General features: G+C 41.7%; 1 protein-coding gene across 2 annotated transcripts; it reads left to right on the top strand.

The window, feature by feature from the left end:
* The first annotated feature begins 5,767 nt into the window (after positions 1-5,767).
* Positions 5,768-19,177, top strand: LOC111982834 (calcium-binding protein 39). 2 transcript variants are annotated; one of them, XM_024014458.2, is made up of 9 exons: positions 5,768-5,968; positions 10,452-10,612; positions 11,166-11,330; positions 11,938-12,056; positions 13,935-14,103; positions 14,252-14,311; positions 14,756-14,821; positions 15,214-15,357; positions 15,465-19,177. In XM_024014458.2, the coding sequence occupies exons 2-9, from the start codon at positions 10,499-10,501 to the stop codon at positions 15,651-15,653; spliced, it is 1,026 nt and encodes a 341-aa protein (XP_023870226.1). In that variant the 5' UTR covers positions 5,768-5,968; positions 10,452-10,498; the 3' UTR covers positions 15,654-19,177. The 2 variants fall into 2 exon arrangements, with proteins under 2 accessions (XP_023870226.1, XP_023870225.1); XM_024014457.2 differs by having other exon boundaries at positions 5,769-5,973.
* Positions 19,178-21,097: the final 1,920 nt, after the last annotated feature.

The raw sequence follows: 21,097 nt of genomic DNA, 5'->3' as shown, positions 1-21,097 counted from the left end.
GTTATAATTTAGTCTAATAATTGGTCTTAATTGATAGGCTAGCCTAACCTTGGCATATATGCCTAARGTTGTAACAAATGTAGGCTAGCTACTTTACAGACATTTTCTTGTTGGTCCCATATGTTTTAAGGGCCTAGTCATTTTCAATCGGTGCTTGAAATCTCTTGACACTTTAGCGCACAACCCAAGGCTCGCCCTGACTGCATAACATCAGTTATTCATTGTGCTATTTTCTGCATTGAACCCCCAAAGATATTTAATTCCTGTACCTATTGTATGTGGTATATTTTTTATTGATTCCATAAATACACGCTTCTAAATAGCCTACACATTAATTAATGTTGTAATATCTAGGGCAGACCCAGTAAACTTGAATTTAGGCTTACGTCATTTGTCCATTAGCCTTTCAGAGTCASCTGTGATACGTTGTTGCATGTTGCTACAATGTTTTCACTCTGTGTTGAGGRGTCTATATTGGTCCAAACTCAACCATGTGATGACACTGCACCTGTGCATAATATAACAAATATTTAAGAGTGTCATAATAACAAGTAGAACATTACAAGAGTTCCAGAACACTAAATTCTAGGTTAATTTCTTGATTTGTGATGGCAGGAGAGAGGGTACATTTTAAAGCGAGGCACGTGAAWGTATTATTTGTTGCAAATTTGAACAAAGGGTTTGTAGAGAAATATCGAGTTTAATATCTCATAATATTTAAGTAGGCTGTTTATTTTTTTCATTACCAAATGTCTTCTATCTGTTGTGAATGTAATTTGGGGCCTAATGAATTTAATAGGCCTTCTTTCTCCCTCCAGTGACGCAGACAGACGCTAGTGAGGAAGGGCACTGCAGGCCCTGTCATCCCTATATTGTAATTAAGAGCAATATATCGTCGCATACAGGCCTAAAATTACAGGTTAACTACATGATCGACTTCAGAATCCTCATGCTTGCATTTAAAGACTTTGATGGATTAAACCCCATATACATCAGTGACCTTGTAACGGCTTTCTTCCTGGGATGAAGGAGAGGACCAAAACGCAGCGCGGCTAGTGTTAAACATAATTTAATAAAGAATGTGAGAACACTACAAACAACAAAACAATAAATGTGAAAACCGAAAACAGTCCTATCTGGTGCAGAACACAAAGACAGAAGACAACCACCCACAATCCCCAAACACAAAACAAGCCACCTATATATGATTCTCAATCAGGGACAACGATTGACAGCTGCCTCTGATTGAAAACCATATTAGGCTGAACACAGAAACAGACAAACTAGACACACAACATAGAATGCCCACCCAGCTCACGTCCTGACCAACACTAAAACAAGCACAACACATAAKAACTCTGGTCAGGRCGTTACAGACCTCATCTCAATCAGCGGGCCACCTCGCACTCTCTGCTCTAGGCACTCCCTACTGCTTCAAGTCCGCAAGACATGTCTACGAACTAAGTGGGACCGAGCCTTCTGCTTKCTGCCTTGCCCCTCGCCTATGGAATGCTCTCCCTGCCCATCTGAGAGCCGCTCCATCACTCTGAACTTTTAAAACTGACTGCAAAACTCACTTCTACAGACAGTATTTTCATAGTCCTAGTCCCATTCTAAAATGTATTTAGCACCAAGCTCACTATTGGTATTTTACCTCCCTTGATTCTAAATGCACATTCTAAATGTACTTTATGTTGTTTTTATACAGTACCAGTCAAAAGTTTGGACACACCTACTCATTCCAGAGTTTTTCTTTATTTTTACTMTTTTCTACATTGTATAATAATAGTGAAGACATCAAAACTATGAAATAACACATATGGAATCATGTAGTAACCATAAAAGCAATTMTTCAAAGTAGCAACCCTTTGCCTTGACAGCTGACTACAACTAAACCCCAAAAGAGATTGTATTTGAAAATAACAGTAATTTCATACATTTATTACATTGAGACACGATCACATATGTCTCTTATTTTATTAGTGGGAATACTTGGGAACAAATYCCCTGAATTAAACTCATTTTTAGCTGAATTCCTGATGATTTTAGTCTCTTTTTTTTAACCAAAAAACTAAACAGCCTGTTGCCGACCCCTGTCGTAGAAGGAGACAAAGGTAAACACAGGTTGTGTTTGTGTGTGTGTGAATGTGTAAATGATGCAGACAGTCCCCCTGTGTGAGGAGAATGAGAAAGAGAAGGCCCTGTTGRTTAAAGCCAGAGAGAGGACCATGAGATACTTAAAGGAGGAGGCTTACTACCATGAGGAGGCTTACTACCATGAGAAGGTCATCAAAAACCTAGTCCAGACCCTGGACAGCGCTCTGGTGCTGAACAAGAGTGAAGAGGAAGCTAAGCTGGAGGAGAGGATCGATTTTGAAAGGATGGTTAGGAGGTTTGGGAAGAGTGAGAGATTGATGAGGCTAGGGCTAGAAGTTGCAGGAAGCATAGACAGAAAAAGATCAAGACACCCGAAAGTAAAGAAGCTAATGAATGGGAGCCAGCCAACTAGTGAAGGTGGCAGAGGAGAAAGAGAGTAAAATAGGTCAAAGTGCAAAGTCAGTGAAAATTGACAAGGAAAACCGTTGCAGAGTTCATGGAAAAAGTCCAATAATGTGTTTGAGGGTTTTGAGAACGTCCAAGACATTGACATGTGTCACATGGTCAGAAAGCAGATCAMGCAAGACCAGATGATGTTGGATGCTTGGAAGCTCCAGCAGGAGTTAGTCGTGGGCTCTTTCAGAAATGACTGGAGAGAGCTGGAGGAGGGCATCGAACCCATGCTGGACAGAGTACAGGAAATAGCCGCTGGGGAAGTTGAGGTAAGAACACCACAGCATGCTGTAAGTCAGCTGGTAAAATGGTGGAAACAGGGAGTGAAGAAATAGCATTCAGGTTTCTTTACAACTCACATTGTGCACTATAATAGMCATCAGTATTGCCCTGGTATTTTGGATTGGGTTTTTATATAAATGATTTGTGCATGTTATGTTTAGCCCAGCCGGGTCACCCATTGTACAAGTCAGTATTTGACGTCATCCATGTCTAAGGACATCAGGAGATGGTGAAAACCAGCCACTAGGGGGCAACAGTGAGCACTGTTACCGTCAAGTAGGTTTCGATTTTGCTACAGCGTTGTGGACGGCATGGCAGATAGGTGTAAGCATCTGATTCCAAAGGTTGCAAGTTCAAAACCCAGCGATAGAAAGTTGATTTTGATATTTTTGTTTTAAGGCTATCCCAAACCTTAACCCTTACCTCAACCATTCTGAGTTAATATCTAACCTTCAAAATTCAGACTTAATGCCTAAACTTAACCTTAAACACTTAGAAATTTGACGTTTGGAACAAGTTAGAAATTTGAAGTTTGAGAAATGGATGAACGTCTAATTCTGATGTGAGACTGTGAGAGCTGGTAGGTTTAGCCATAGCCCTGCACCTCTGTCTCCTCTCTCATGCAGAATGACTTCGCTACTCTTGAGTCAGTGGTAGATTGTTTACTGGATTCATACAGTATTTATACAGAACAGACATACTATATATGAATTACTGATTCATTACTGCAGCTACAATATTCTCCCAGTATGTGAGACTTGTAAGGTTATGATACACATATTCCTACTGGGCAAATACGGGTTGAATCAACATTGTTTCCATGTAATTTCAATGAAATGACGTTAAACCAACGTGGAATAGATGTTGAATTGATGTCTGTGCCCAGTGGTCTGTATCTTGTCACTGTGATCTTGTGATTAATCATGTTAACTAATCTTGTACCGCTAATCTTCCCATCAAGAGTCAGAACTACAGGTCACCTGCTCCAGTGACTATGACCTCCTTGACCTCTGTCTCTATGACCACTGACCACTTCTCCACTGAACGCTACCCTCCAGACCACAGCCACTCCCCCCCTCTTCCTCCCCATTCGCATCCCTCCCTCTAACCTCCAAACTACCGCCGCTCCACCCCTCCCTCTTCCCCGCCGCCTGCCCCCACTGAAGGTTCCACTGCCGACCCTGGCATGGCCATAGACCACCCATCTCCACCCAGACTGAGGGAGGACAGACAGGCAACTCTGACAGGGCTGGAACCCCTGTACTGGTAAGAAGACTGATRAGAACCAGGCTCCCTCTCTCTCTGTCAGTCAGATCCACACACATGGTGTCACATAGAGGAAAGCTAGTGTAGATCTGTCAGATTATAGCTGCGCTGGATAGATGTTGAAATGTATTATGTTTCTCACTCTGGACACTAATGGAGATCATACAGGAGAAACCAATGAGATGGATTATGATGAGGTAGAGGAGATTGTCATACTGCCTGATGAGATTGATTTTGAGGAGGTAGAGGAGATTGTCATACTGCCTGATGAGATTGATTTTGAGGAGTGGAGGAGATTATCATCCTGCCTGATGAGATTGATTATGAGGTAGAGGAGATTATCATCTGCCTGATGAGATTGATTATGATGAGGTAGAGGAGATTGTCATCCTGCCTGATGAGATTGATTATGAGGTAGAGGAGATTATCATTCTGCCTGATGAGATTGATTAGATGAGTAGAGGAGATTGTCATCCTGCCTGATGAGATTGATTATGATGAGGTAGAGGAGATTATCATCTGCATGATGAGATTGATTATGATGAGGTAGAGGAGATTATCATCCTGCCTGATGAGATTGATTATGATGAGGTAGAGGAGATTCACATACTGCCTGATGAGGAAAGCTTCCAAGTAAAGCAAGAGAAGGAAGAAGTGAAGGAGAAGAATGAACAGGAGAATGAGACAGAGGAGGGCAAGAAATGTCACAAGACCATCAAGAAGAGGTGAGTTTAAAGTAGACAGGAGAAAATGAATAGTGGAGGGAGGGAAAAGCTAACAGACAGATGGACACATAAAATGAGATAGTAAAGGACTGTGACTCACAGTTTTGAAGTGTTGCAGTAGTGTCCATATTGTTCCATTCATGTCAGTGGTTACTGTCTCCCTCACAGGTTTATCAGATGGCTGAGGAAGATGTTCTGCTGTGGAGGCTGCCTTCAGAAATGCTGAACTGAAATCTTCATCACACCCCAGCCAGAGATCCCAAAACACACATACACTGATGTGCGCCACAGACATACACGTCAGGGATTTACATTTTCTTTCATCCTATTTTTCAATAAACAWAAAATCCCATCCTGATGTTTGTTTTGCTCAGATTAGCCAGTCTTGGTTTTGGGAAGGCTCCAAAGCTAATAGAATACAGTGGTCTTATTTCATTAATTACAACTTTATAAGGTGTAGCCTCTTTACTCTGGGAGAACTGTACACATTGGTCTCCCRGAGTGCCTTAATAAGGTTGTGCCTCACAGGGAAGTCAAGAATAAAGAGAAAAAGCATGCACGCAGAATTGCTCACCAAACATACTTTTTGTCTAGGGTGTGTGGATTCACCTTAGCCCTCTTTAGGTGTGTGTGGATTCCAATGATGTATGTACTGTATACACCACAGGAGGTTGGTTGCACCTTAATTGTAGACAGGCTTGTGGTAATGGCTGGAGTAGAATGGTATCAAATATGTGGTTTCCATGTGCTTGATGCCATTCCATTAGCGCCGTTCAAGACATTATTATGAGCCGTCCTCCCTCCTGTGATATACACATATTTATATACATCATTGGTGGAATCATTCATGCACTCTTTTCCTGGTGTACGAGTGCCTCCCTGTGGACACTCGYGAGCCCCATGTGCCGATGCTATAGCGTTATACGACCAGCGAGGGGCGGTAGACCTCGATGCCCAACCACATTGCTAACCAGTCCACTCGTACACATAAAAGGACTAGGAAACCTAGCTAGCTAGCTATAAAACATTTAAAACAGGGGGAGGCGACAAATAAGGAAAACAAAGGAGTTTATAATCCAACGGGACATAGCTACATTTCCGTTAGCTGTTCAAGCACATCGGTGGAGAGTGAAACGATCGAGTTTGTAAGGTTTGATATTATGTGTCGTTTAAATGACAATTAGCTGGTTTGCCTACATTGGACAATGTTCGCTAACGCCAGRCAGTTAAAATAGCTGTCTAGCTAACGAAGTTAGCRAGCTAGCAGAGGTCTGTCAAAAGCTTTCAAGCATACAACGTTATTTGTTAGCTAACGTTAGCCTGGCTACAGTAACTTATCAGTATGAAGTTAGCTAGCTAGATATTATCTAGCTAGCTGCTACACACGATAAGTTAGCAAGACCTTGAACACAAACTAACAGGATCGCCAAAAGTAGTTAGTACAGTAGCTAGCTGGCACGGTTGTCTAGTTAACGTTAGTTGGCTAACTAGGTTTCTAACTAGTTAASTAGCCAGAAAGCGTTGCCGTTGTCTTAGCTAAGTTAGCAAGCTAGTCATATTTAAAGGCCTGTTGTGTATTTAGGCCTCCCGTATAGACCACAATATGAGCTAACGTTGGTTGGCAGGCAGGCTGGAGGGGTTGCACGATAATTGATGGACACGGATTGAAATCATCTGATAATGAAACAAAAATAGTACGTTAACCAAATAATTGACTGGCTAGCAAGGTAACTACCGAGTTATCAAACATTTTAGAACTAGTAGTTTGTTAGCTAGCCATCACGAAATATTGTGCGCAGACGCTGGCTGACATCTTCACCAGACACTTTTGTATTGTGCGGTTCACTGTGCGCTTGCTGATGATAGCTAAACTAATATGGCAATGAGCGGTTGATGCAATGTTTTATTGTGGTAGTGAATAGTTAGTTACCTAACTACCTATGCAGTTGCTAACTAACTAGTTAGCTACACGATATTTTCCAATTTAGCTCTCCAATGCTAGCCCGTGCTAGTTAAATTAGGGACCAATACCAGTCTAGCAGGCTACCGGTCTCACACGAGTTGCATGTACTAGTACCAAAATCATAATGGAAAAGCACCATGCAACCTGCAGAGSTACAATTGTGAATGAGTTATTCCCTATCTAGTTAGTTAATACTTAACAGCCTTATGTGTTATCTGCTGGTGTACGTCATGCTAAAGGCGGTCACATTGGAGTAGAGCAGAGTTGCCCAAACTTGATTTTGGGGCCTCCCCTGGGTGCACGTTTTGTTTTTTGTCCTAGCACTACACAGTTGATTCAAATAGCTAACTCGCCAAGCTTTGACTATTTGAATCAGCTGTGTAGTGTTAGGGGGGGGTGGAACAAAACATGTACCCATTGGGGTGGGTTGTGGAAACCCTGGAGTAGAGAAGTGGTGCCTAAATTAACAAACTTTAGCCTGTGAGTGAAAGGTGGATTKACCACCTGGTGAAGTTGAAAAGTGTGCTGAGATTAATATCGAATTAGCCAGAGTTCAAATTGGGGGCGGGGGTAGATGTCAGTGTTTTCAATTTCAATCTGTTAACATGTGACACATCACATATGTGACCAGGCTAGGTCTTGCTTTAGTGCTGGTTGGTTATATCCTTGGCTCCAGTGCTGGGTTCTAATTCTAAATGTAGATGCCATGCCAAGACATAGGTCAGAGTCTGAGCCAGACTGTGCCAGACTTTGGGTTCACAGGTCAGGTGATGATCCCACCTGGAAACAGGTTGCCAAAGTAGATGACCGACAGACCGAGCTGGTACATCACCCTGGGTCTCATTTAGTATCCACTGCATTTTGGCATTGGTGTAAAGTACTTGAGTAAAAATACTTGAAAGTAGTACTTAAGTAGTTTTTGGGGGTATCTGTACTTTACTATTTATATGTTTGCTAACTTTTACTTCACTACAATTCTGAAGAATATATCTGCTTTTTACTCTGTACATTTTCCCTGACACCCAMAAGTACTTGTTACATTTTGAATGCTTAGCAGGACAGGAAAATGGTCTAATTCACACACTTATCAAGAGAATTTCCCTGATTATCCCTACTGCCTCTGATCAGGCAGACTCACTAAACACACATGCTTCGTTTGTAAATTATGCCTGAGTGTTGGAGTGTGCCCCTGGCTATCCATAAATATTGCCATCTGGTTTGCTTAATATAAGGAATTTGAAWTTATTTTTTACTTTTAATACTTAAGTATATTTTAGCAATTACATTTACTTTTCATACTTAAGTATCTTTAAAGCCAAATACTCAGGTATGACAATTAGGTACTTTTTTCACCACTGCATTCTGGGAGTAACTTCACTGGTCTTGACTGTACACATAACATTGCWATTGGAATCCTTGCTGTCTTTTGATAGCTGAGGACAACTCAACCCCACTCTCTTATATCGAGGCAGAGTTGAGCATTGATAACRGGTCACATGATTTGCTAGCAACAATATTAAGTGCCCATCAATCAATACTTTTATTGAATACAACTACCTACTTTCCTAATTTGTGTTGCTCAGTGCAAATGTGCTTATGCCAATTGGATCTCAGTTTAGGTAGTATTTCAAGGGCACTGCTTCTCCAGTTAAGCAACACAATTGACGAAAGTTGGTTGTATTCAAGTTTTTATTAAAAGTATGAATTTTAGTACCCCGCGGAAGGACCGCAGTTAGGTACCAACAGGTACAGGTAGGCATTTTAAGAATGACAATTTTTACAAGTATCGACTGATGGTGACTCGATGTTGTTGCTAGAAAATCACACGACCAGTCATCAATAATCAACTCTGCCTCGATATGAGAACAGAGTTGAGACTTCCTCAGCTGTCTTTGGACTACCTGTATCGTCATGTCTGTTTATAAATGGGGGACATTTTAATTTGGTCACCTTTCTGCACCCTTTCCATACAAACAGCACACCCATCCCTTCATGGTGTGAGTTCAACCCTTCCTTATCTGATCTTCTGCCAGAYCAAGGAAGCCAAATTTAACACCAGGGATGTCATTGACACCTTGAACAGCTGTGATRCAGCATATATAACCCCACCCATGTCCCAGTTACCTAATATCAGTAGGTAGATCCAGCTAAGGCCTGTATTATAAAAAGTGAATGGGTAGGTCATGGAATGTGGAAATTTTGATGGGGGTGGAGGCCATAAAAAAACGGAACTAACMATGAGGGGCCGCAGTTGCTCGGGGGTCTGCTCCCCCTGTGCAATTCTACACATTTTGCCACTGGGTGGAGAGAAGATTTAGTGATTTTAGAACTAATTTCATCCAATTCTACTACATTTTGCCATGGGTCTGAGAGGAAAATTGGCTGYTTTACAGCCAATTTCCGGCAATTCTAAACATTTTGACATAGGGTGGATAGAAAGATATCATTAACGGCATACATGAGTGAGACTAACTAACAAAATCAAATGGGGCCCCCAAGCCGGTAATTTSAGCATGATAACAAGTTTAGATAGCTGGCCACTAAACTAACTTGTCAATCTAAAAATTGACTGACTATCAATGACTGACACAGCAAGAGAAACTGCTGATGCACAACCAAATGTAGAAATTGCACCCTGTGTATTCTACTATTCTAACTCACAACAGTAAGATGAGACCCTGAGTTCCCTATTTATTTATTATATATTTTTTATTTGGAAATTCATCCCAGGGATGCCAGTTTCCCMTCCCCGTCCTAGATAAATGCTCAGTGAGAGAAGTTCTGACACGTCCCACTGAGGGGCTCATGCATTCCCCTGGCTCTCACTGCTCTACGCCCTGACTAGATAAGGTTATAAGCACATTAGTTTGTCTGGGTAGGGGTGTGAGTTGAGAGAAAGGATATGTGGCTGAACAGTGGTGTGTTTGTGTGTTAACTACACTATTGGGGAGAGGCTGGAGAAGTACCGGTAACAACATGAGGGGTCATGTAGAGGCCCCTTTGGAGTAGGGTAGGGCAGAGGACATTCTACCTCTGGTCAATGATTACAATCAGTCATGTCTCAAGCAACATCACCTCCCCTTATGATGCAACTGGTCAGTAAACCAATCAATAAAATCCATAGTTACAAAGTAAACAGAATTCCTGCAGTTAGCCTGCCCTTTCAACAACCTCACACACAATTAAACTAATGATTCTAATGCTTGATATCAAATCTCAGTATGAAGGTGAGAATCATTTTGCTTTCAGCTGTTTCTGTCTTCAGATCAATCTGTTTAGCCTGCCCCTCTACAACCTGTTGTTTCTTAGCATTATGAATCTTAGTGTCAGTATGACTTATGAATTGTGAATCAGTAGGCTATGTTGTATCTTGGTATCGGTATGATGAATAGTGAGTCATGTAATAAGTGCTGCCTGCCTTGTGTGTTGTACTCTGCCCAGTATTATAGTCCCCAGGTAAACTCCTGGCCCTGGGTTGGTTCATGGGAGAGGTCTGATTAGTACCTTTGTACTGATTGGCTCCTCCTCACTGACTCAGAGAGCTCAGTACCGATGCAGTTTGAACAACTTCTGTCACACAGTTTGGTTTAGTCTTTCTCTGCGGATCCCTTGCCTTCATTATCCCCTTCAGTTGTTGATATCGTTTCTCTCTCCCCTGTGGATAGGTAGGACTGTGCACTCGCTGCTTGGTCGACCACGGTAACTCACCACCATGCCGTTCCCCTTTGGCAAGTCCCACAAGTCGCCGGCRGACATCGTCAAGAACCTGAAGGACAGCATGACGGTGTTGGAGAAACATGACATCTCTGACAAGAAGGCTGAGAAGGTAAACAACCAATACACACACACACACACACACACACACTGATACAGACGAGTGCCTCCTAGGTAAACCTCTCTCCCACTACTCTAACATGACTAGTGACTTCAGAGATTCTATGGAAGCCATGGAGTGGGGAATTTCAAACCTGTCCCTCTGAGTTTGAACTGACTACAGTGTAAAGCAGGGCTCTAAAACCCTGTTCCTGGAGACATACCCTCCTGTATGTTTCCGCGCCAACTCCAGCTGTAACTAACCTGATTCAGTTTATCAACCAGCCAATTATTAGAGTTAGGTGCCCTAGATTAGGGTTGGAGTGAGAACGACTAGAGACGTCGGTCTCAAAAACCTGTTTAGGGTTTAGTTTCCTTTCCTTCCTTTCATAACAAGCCATATCTAGACTGAAAATAGTGTATGATGGGATCATTTCAGGACAACGTAGGATGGTGGGTGTTTGCTAGATCATAGAAAACACTATGGTGACTGATGGAGAGCTAGCTAATGTAATGTAGAGAGCTAATTTCTCCTGTCTCTGTCTTTTTTTTGTGTGTGTGTCCAGGCCACAGAGGAGGTGTCTAAGAGCCTGGTGGCGATGAAGGAGATTCTGTATGGCACCAATGAGAAGGAGCCCCAGACAGAGGCGGTGGCCCAGCTGGCCCAGGAGCTCTACAACAGCGGCCTGCTCAGCACCCTCGTAGCTGACCTGCAGCTCATCGACTTTGAGGTGAGACACTGTTTCTTTCTGTTTGTCTGTCTTTGAGACAGATGCAGGGATATGAGAGATTTCTTTTGAGATGCTGACTAGAAAGGTGGGTATCTTTGGGACGGAGAGACATTTTATGTCAATGTACAGAAAAAGACAAGACTGACTGTTCTCTTTTACTGGCACATGGACAGGCTTTCACTTTTTTTTCTTTGCTTACGTGTGTGTTTCACTGAGTCACCTTATCAGCCTGAGTCAGTGTGGTGTGACTCCTCTTTGACAAGCTCAACCTCCATCATTCAGTTGGTCTATGTCATTCTCACCCATCAGAAGAGACATCTGTCTTGGCTATTCCTGCTATGGGGAGGCTGAATTTGATAATAGGTGCAAAACCACTCAATGATACTATTTTGAAATGTGACGATTCACTAATGGTGCTAATGGGTGAATATGTTTTGTCACCATAACATGTATAAGAACATTGCATTCAGAAAAACTTCACTATTAGAAGTTCAAAATACGAGAACTTTGTTTAGTAACTACTGCTGGAAACCATGTCTGTTTGAAATCTGACCCCTTGTGATTTTTCACACCTTTCCAACATTCTGTCATTTCTGTTCACCATCAGGGTAAGAAGGATGTGGCTCAGATCTTCAACAACATTCTGAGACGTCAGATCGGGACGCGGACGCCCACAGTGGAGTACCTCTGCACTCAGCAGAACATCCTCTTCATGCTGCTCAAAGGGTGAGGTCTGTGGCACCTAAACCTACACTACAACCTGTTATTTACAATGTTGGGGTGTGGTGCTTTTATGTTAGGTAAAAAGTGGATACCTTTTAAGTCAGTCAAGTTAAGTTTTATTTGAAGGGAATTACCACATTGTCTCAATACACTTTACAGAAGGATTAAATCAATCGAAATGGAAAGATAAATATTGCAGAAATGGACAAACAGCAGATATTGATAGTAATACCTGAAGACATTGACAGTGTCCTATATCAGGGATAATTTTGTTCTGGAGCGGATGGTCGGAACATAATTACAAATACTTTGTAGACTGCAAATAGATATGTTTGACTGAAACATAAACATTTCAAACCTTTGTGTACATTTGTATACGATCACGTGTTTCTGTATTATGCGTGGWAATAATTACTTGGAGCTGATTTCCAGTGTTTGTAGTGTTTTATGCCCCCCCCATAAGAAACCTGGGGGSCCAAATAAAATCCCCCGCRGGCTTCCAGTAGGGGATCCATGTCCTATATCCTATTTCAATGTCCTGTCATTTACAGTGTCATGGGTTGTAGTGTGCAGTCTAGGGTTGGCCCGATTATTACCATAGCATCGTGATGTGACAAACAATGGTTTAGCCTATTTGAACTTGACTGGTACCTGCCGTAAAGAACAAACTCTCGCAGGGCAGCACACAAGTGACATTGAGTAATTGTCCTATTCCTGTTTGCTATAACCTATTTCAATAAATGTGTGGTACGGAAAGCAAGAGAGGAAKGTAAGGCCAGACATAGATCATTATGTTTCTAAATACCGGACACTCCTTAACCATTTTGTGTTTAGCTATTTTAAAACTTGGCTTGTATTCCCTTCTTTCTCTCCATTCGATAGGCTATATGAATATGACTGAAGGCTATGCTTCATTGTGTTGTGCATGGCTTTCTCATAATCAATCAATGTAAAGGAGTTCAATCTGTTATTTTTATCGCCTAAACAACGTAGCCAGAGGACTAATAATGAGGGAGAATAAACCATATCAATAGCCTATAGAACACCTAATGACCAGTTTTAATCAAGTTTAAGCTTATTAAGAAATAAATGATCAATGCGGACCATGAAAATCCTTCCAAGCGAGGTTGAAAACCAAATGGCCAATAACCTATTCTTAGGCTAGTAGGAGGTATATTATAAAAGCTTTACGACAAGTTAGTTATGAACGTTCGCTTATTTCCCAAATATTCTAGCCTAMGATGGTGTTGTACTAAAGTTGTGGCTTTCAAAAATGAATGAAAGTMTCTATAGCCTAAGACTAGGCATTGGGTATTGTCAATCACAGCTTTATGTTAGAACAAACAATATTATGCATTTTTATATTACTTTGAGGCAATTATTATTCAGTTGTGAAGACTGTAGACTGCTATCCAGCTCATGATGTAGTCCTAAAACCACTCACTACAGTTCTTCATCAGTCACTGCTCCATCACAGCGCGCCACACACACACACACACACACACACACACACACACACACACACACACCTGCTCCATGCTAAAGCTCCTCCACCAGAAAGGAGTTTTATAAAAGATGTGCCTGCTCTTGGCCTCTAACCAGGCTTTCAACATTATCTTTCATCATAAATCATCCAGTTGCATTCCATTTCATGTTGTAGCCCAACTGTCGTTTTTAGCAGTTTTTAAAAATATATATATAGAGTAAAAAAATATAAATAAATGTGTGTGTGTGTGGGTTTGGCCAATAGGGGAGGGTGATATCATCATATCACAATGTTTTATGGGTACGTAATCACGATACAACAGGTTGAAGTCGCCCAACCCTATTTGCATCGTATTAACTGGATACCTCCTTCCTATTCCAATGTCCTCCTGGCAGGTACGAGTCTCCAGAGATYGCTCTGAACTGTGGCATCATGCTGAGGGAGTGTATCAGGCACGAGCCACTGGCCAAGATCACCCTGGGGGCCGAGCAGTTCTACGACTTCTTCAGATACGTGGAGATGTCCACGTTCGACATCGCTTCAGACGCATTCGCCACTTTTAAAGTGAGTTTTTGAAGAAGAAAAATATATATATATTTTTTTTTCTTAGAACTGTATCTCAGACCCTCTAGGACTGTGAGTTTCTTGGGACTTAAATAGAGGGCCTGTATTTTTGAGCTCATTGGTTAAAATACCTGTGTTGTTCTTCCAGGACTTGCTAACGAGACACAAGATTCTGAGTGCAGAGTTCCTGGAGCAGCATTACGACAGGGTAAGTCCGGGTTACATTGAAATGTAACCCGGTAAGAACACATCTCCATGACGCGTTTCTTCAAATGTTCCTTTCGCTGAATAGCAACCTGTCASGGTTAACAGAGCTTTTTAAGACAGTCTGAGGTCACGCCAGGACAAGCTGAGTTTATTTGTGCTAAACCCCAGTCTGACTATTTCAGAGACATCTCTGAGATCCATAAAGTATACCAGGGAATATGGAAATTAACTTGCAAGTGGCAGCACAGTACTCAGGAACTGTTTTTCTCCTAACATATAMGCCAGGCATTTGACACAATGTGGCTGTTCTGAATACAAGGCAGCTCCCTGTCTATCAGTGCTGGAAGATCACTAGTTGGCTTGTCACTGAGTTTTCAAACAAGCAGATGCACTCTGAAATAGCGGCTTGACATTCACTCTCGATTATTGTCTTTCTCCCCTCCAGTTCTTCAGTGAATATGAGAAGTTACTCCACTCAGAGAACTACGTGACTAAAAGGCAGTCCCTCAAGGTAAGAACGTGGGTTCTGTTCCTGTTGTAAACACCTCTCATGTAGTATTTCTATGCGTATGTTTTTAATGGCTAAATATAGAGGTGGTCTCTTRCATGGTGTTTGGTTACTGAAAATAGCAGCAAGCTGACCGATGTAGCACCACCCTGTGGATGGAGTAGGTTTTAGATTTCATCTGCCTGGTAACGTCCTCTCCTATTTTTGCCAATGCATAGCAGTATCTTCACTTTGCCTTGTGTAAACCCAACTATAATGATTAAATCTATTTTATATAGTTTTAGTGGAATCTTATGGTTCAAACATGGCATTAAATAAATAATTACTTTTTCACCTACCCCAGACTGTAATTGCAATTAATACTTAATGTTTTTTGTCACTCTGAAACAATTTAGTTGCTGGGAGAGCTTCTTCTCGATCGACACAATTTCACCATCATGACGAAATACATCAGCAAGCCAGAGAACCTCAAGCTAATGATGAACCTTCTTCGGGACAAAAGCCGCAACATCCAGTTTGAGGCCTTCCACGTCTTCAAGGTAAAATAAAATAAAAAACAGACTAGCACAAGGCTATAGTAGGCGGTGCAATTTGACTGAGTTGAGTTGGATTGTAAGAATCATTTGTSCTCTTCCTTCCCCTGTAGGTGTTTGTGGCCAACCCCAACAAGACACAGCCCATCTTGGACATTCTTCTGAAGAACCAGACCAAACTCATCGAGTTCCTCTCCAAGTTCCAGAACGACAGGACGGAGGACGAACAGTTCAACGATGAAAAGACGTATCTGGTCAAACAGATCAAAGATCTGAAGAGGCCAGCCCCCCAGGAGGCCTGAGGGAGGGGCTTAAGGTGTCCAGACAACATCTGGATAACAGACATGTCAGCAGCTGCTGCTGTTCTAGTTTTTCCACCATTTGAGGAAACGAAACAAAAAAATAATGCACCCACATCAAGTCATCAGGAATTCTCCAGCTCATTCTGCTGTTCAACACAACGGACATTAGATTTTTCTTCTGATTTATTTTTCTCCTTTAAAAAGAAGAGCTGAACATAATAGATGCTGCACATTAAGACATGTGGAAGAGTAACATCAACAACACAACAAAGGTCATTCARGCAAATAGTAACAATGAAATCTACTACATCTGAGCGCTATGCAGACTTCTGACGCACACACATATAATGCTATAATATCAGCATAAAACTTGAGATGGCAAGGTACTAGCAAAGTGAACATTGGGGTGTTGGTTGCATGCCTTGTTCAAATGTGACAGATCCATGGCTGTGCTTGGGGCTAAACGCTGGCTGAGAGATTACATTTCCAGTCTTGCCCTGTCTACTTAGTGCCACAGACGGCAAAAAGCACATACCAGCTACAACTCTTATCTATGCCTTCATCGTGCGCAACAGTGATGCATTTTAAAATGAGTTCTCAAATGGCCTCACCGAACCATGCAGCTATTGGTGTTGTGAAACAGCACAAAGCAGATGGTATGGATAAAATGCTAGATATTATTTCGGTACATGCCTGAATTGGGTTTCTTTTTTTGTTCTGGGAAAGGGTGAACGTGTACATATGCCATTAGTGTTKTTTTGCTTTGTAGATTTTGTTGAAACATTGACACATGGCTATACAGTACTAGTCAAAAATGGACACCTACTCATTCAAGGGTTTTTCTTTATTTGTGCTATTTTCTACATTGTAGAATAATAGTGAAGACAAATTATGAAATAACATATGGAATCATGCAGTWACCAAAAAAGTCTTAATTTTAGATTCTTCAAAGTAGCCACCCTTTGCCTTGACAGCTTTACACACTCTTGGCATTCTCTCAACCAGMTTCACCTGGATTGCTTTTCCAATGGTCTTGAAGGAGTTCTCACATGCTGAGCACTTGTTGGCTGCTTTTCCTTCATTCTGTGGTCCAACTCTTCCTACCCATCTCAATTGGGTTGAGGTTGGGTGATTGTGGAGGCCAGGTCAACTGATGCAGCACTCCATCACTCTCCTTGATCAAATAGCCCTTACACAGCCTGGAGGTGTGTTGGGTCATTGTCCTGTTGAAAAACATATGATTGTCCCACTAAGCGCGAACCAGATGGGAATGCGTATCACTGTAGAATGCTGTGGTAGCCATGCTGGTTAAGTGTGCCCTGAATTTTAAGTAAATCACTGTCACCAGCAAAGCACCCCCAACTCATCACACAACCTCCATGCTTCACGGTGGGAACCACACATGTGGAGATCATCCGTTCACCTACTCTGCGTCTCACAAAGACATGGCGGTTGGAACCAAACATCTTTAATATGTACTCATCAGACCAAAGGACAGATTTCCACCGGTTTAATGTCCATTGCTTGTGTTTCTTGGCCCAAGCAAGTCTCTTTCTTATTGGTGACCTTTAGTGGTTTCTTTGCAGCAATTCATCCATGAAGGMCTGATTCACGCATCTCCTCTGAACAGTTGTTGATGTGTCAGTGTTACTTGAACTCTGACACATTTATTTGGGCTGCAATTTCTGAGGCTGGTAACTCTAATGATCTTATCCTCTGCTGCAGAGGTAACTGGGTCTTCCTTTCCTGTGGTGGTCCTCGTGAGAGCCAGTTTCATCATTAGCTACAAGTGCTACTGCACTTGAAGAAACTTTCTAAGTTTTTTAAAATTCTCTGTATTGTCTGACCTAAATGTCTTTTAAAAGTAATGATGGACTGTTTCTCTCTGCTTATTTGAGCTGTTCTTGCCATAATATGTACATGGTCTTTTACCAAATAGGGTTAGGGGTCTGTATCTTCTGTATACCATCCCTACCWTGTCACAATAGAACTGATTGGCTAAAATGCATTAAGAAGGAAATTCCACAAAATAACTTTTTTTTAAAGGAACACCTATTAATTGAAGTGCATTCCAGGTGACTACCTCATGAAGCTGGTTGAGAGAGTGCAAAGCTGTGAAGGCCAATGGTGGCTACTTTGAAGAATCTCTAATATATKAATTTGTGTAACACTTTTGGTTACTACATGATTCCATGTGTTATTTCATAGTTTTGATGTCTTCACTATTATTCTACAATGTAGAAAATAGTAAAACTAAAGAAAACCCCTTGAATGAGTAGGTGTCAATTTTTKACTGGTACTGTGTATATATATTTGACTTTAAATCAACAGTTGTTTTTTTTGTTAATTCTAATCAAGTACATTTTTAAAACAGTGACAGGGGTAAAATCAGACATTATGCGTTTCATTTTACTTCTGAATTGAAATGGTTTTTATTTGTACATAACTTCCAGCCAGGGCCAGCTCTTACATTGTTAACCATTAATAATAATTAGTACAGCTGAGGAATGTCATGGTATTAGCCTGGATCTCTTCTTAATCCTCTTTTTCCGTCTGTATTTAAGTAACTCAGTTCAAATGTGCTGGGTGCCAGGACAGTGGGGTGGAGGGGAGGCCGGCGGGGAGGGGAAGAGTTCTAACGGAAACATGACATTTGTGCTGAGCAGCCAGGCAATGGTTGCGTGCTATGTCATCAACTGTCATTGGCTGACAGATTGCTATAACATGATGGGGTTAGCTGATATGTAAAATATCTATCCAGGCGTTTAAGATCTGGCAGGCTTCAGCAACGCTTGGGCAGAGGAACACACCCTTCATCTCCCAACTGGAATCTGATCTGGGTGTTTGTGTGGGTTTCAGGGTATCGCAACATTCTCCCCCCCACTCATCCACTCTGGTTTATTATTATATTCTAACTTCACCGCTTTCTGGTGGTGTCGCAACATTCTGATTTTACCCCCCCATTTCATTGGGGTTAAAATTCCAGTACAATCCCAGAGCATTGTGTATGTTATTTGGAGATTGTTTACTTTACACTGACTGAGCAAATCTGCCATTTGAAGCACAGTATTTATTTGAGGGATGGAGTTGATTGGATTATATGAATATCTTGCATATATATCACTCAACAGACATGTTTAATTGCAGTGAAGGAAATGGTCAGAGTGATGTTGAGCCGAGTGCTTTTGACTGAACGCTCATCCATATATCCCAATAGACGACTGATCAGCCATTTCATTGTGCAAACCAACAGAGAACAGTACGCTAAAGACCAGTATTCCTCAATGCATATTTAAATTGCATGTTCCTCTACTGGCTGCATGGTACTCTACATACAATGTTGTGCTGGAATTTTCTTCCAAAAAAATAATTTACATTTGAGAATAGCCAAATAATCTCATGCTATGTCTGACCTCCTAACCTTTGACTCCAGTCCCAGCACATTGTGTATGGGTGCTTTCAGAAGTGTCAAAGGCTCTACAATCTAAACAGAAATAAAGGAAAAACATTTGGAATAAATTGAACCTGTGGTCAGTGTTATTAGTCTCTCATTGTCCTTTCCTGTATCTGTCTTTGTGCTGAATGTCTGGAAGAGTAAAATAAAACACGTGTTAATGATACGTTGAGACAACGGTGCTTGAGGGGATTGGGAACAGAAGCCACTTGAATTTGGACGCACAAGGTTCGATTTCAAACAAGGAAGTGAAATGGAATCTATCGTTCTTTATTGTGGTAGGCAGTTTTAGCAACAGCTGTGCTGGACTGTGGTCAACATGAATAATAGTTCTGACGGTACAGGTGGGGATGAAAGTCATGGATCTGGATGGTCTATGGTGAAAAAGAATGTCCCTGGTATAAGTGCTGCTGACAGCAGTGGCACTTCTAGTGTTGAGACCGTGAAGAGGGTCAATGTAGTGGAAAACAAAAGTAATGGAAAATTGTAATCATGTTTGATGTGACCACAAGGTCTCATTTACACCCTATTTGATTAACCAATGTCGTTAAGAAAGAGATAGGGGAAGTAACATTAGCCCGGTTCATTGGTAATGGTAGACTGTATTCTGTGCTGACCATGTGCAGCAAGGGAAGATTCTGAAAATGAAAAGTCATGTCCCTGGAGCTTCGGCTAGGCTGAGGGGGGTCATTTCTGGGGTTCCACTATCTATGTCCATATRTGATATAAAATATAGAGGGGGTTATAGTGGTGAAAGCCAAAAGGATGTTCAGTAAGAAAGMGGGGCAGAGAAGTGAAAGCCTGTCAGTATTATTGTTTGAGAAGGTTGTACCTAAGAACAGATGAGCTTCCTGGCTTTCACTGTTAGAGTTTGTCCCACCCCCATTAAGGTGATTTAAATGCCAAAGAATGAGGCTCTGTGCAAAGGAAAGAAAATATGTGCCATATTTTGGAGGGGAACATGATTATGGTGAATGTGGGAACAATGTCAAGGTTAAATGTAATTGTGTGAGGGGACACAACGCAGCATTTGGTGGATGCCAGGTGAAGAAAGAGRCTGGAGAGGCCCAAAGATATAAAATCACTCATAATGTCTCTTAAGCAGAGGCTGCAAGACAGATTGGTGGAACTATTAGGCATAATGATGGAGATAACAGGGTTACTCCTGGAATAAGTGGACCTACTGTATGAAATGTTGCTTATGTTGGTAAAGACACGGATACGAGACCTGTTCAGAAATCTTGTGACCTCTGATTTTGAGTGCTGYGAATTTATATGTACCAATGAGTGAAGTGGGTGAGAAAAGGAAGTCGGTTACTTGGTGGACTGAAGAGTGCACTGCGGCTATTCGAGAAAGAAATAGGGCTTACAGAGTGTTTGTGTAGGAATATGACTCCTGAGAATCTAGTTGATTTCCCAGAGAAGAGAGCTTTAGTACGTAGGRTCATTAAGTCTGTCAAGAGAAATGCATGGAGACAGTTCTGCTATTCAATAGGCAGGGGTACTGAGCTGGGGGAAGTCCACTCGAATTCCAGTTTTGGTTGTGGGTCAACAAATGGCTGTAACTGATAAAGAAAAAGCTGACTTGTTGGGGAAGACATTTGCTAGGGTACATAGTGGGATAACTTTGCATGAAGTATATAAAGCAACGCAGGTGTGAGATTTTAAATGCTCATGCTAATGTGTATATGAGAAGGGATACTGTTGACTCTTCTTTGGAWCCTGTTTTTACCATACATGAGATGCGTTCAGCCTTAATAGGCTGAAGATATATGGGGAAAGGGTGAATACCTAGTCAGTTCTACAACAGAATGCCTTCATCCTAAATGTGTCTTCCGCATTTAACCCAGCCCCTCTGAATCAGAGAGGTGCAGGGGGCTGCCTTAATCGACATCCATGTCTTTGGCGCCCGGGGAACAGTGGGTTAACTGCCTTGCTCAGGGGCAGAGCGACAGATTTTTACCTTGTCAGCTCGGGAATTCGATCCAGC

This window comes from Salvelinus sp. IW2-2015, linkage group LG22, assembly GCF_002910315.2.
Source record: "Salvelinus sp. IW2-2015 linkage group LG22, ASM291031v2, whole genome shotgun sequence".
In the NCBI taxonomy this organism is placed as follows: domain Eukaryota; kingdom Metazoa; phylum Chordata; class Actinopteri; order Salmoniformes; family Salmonidae; genus Salvelinus; species Salvelinus sp. IW2-2015.
The sequence above is the reverse complement of the archived record's forward strand: the minus strand, read 5'-3'. Positions and strand labels throughout refer to the sequence as shown.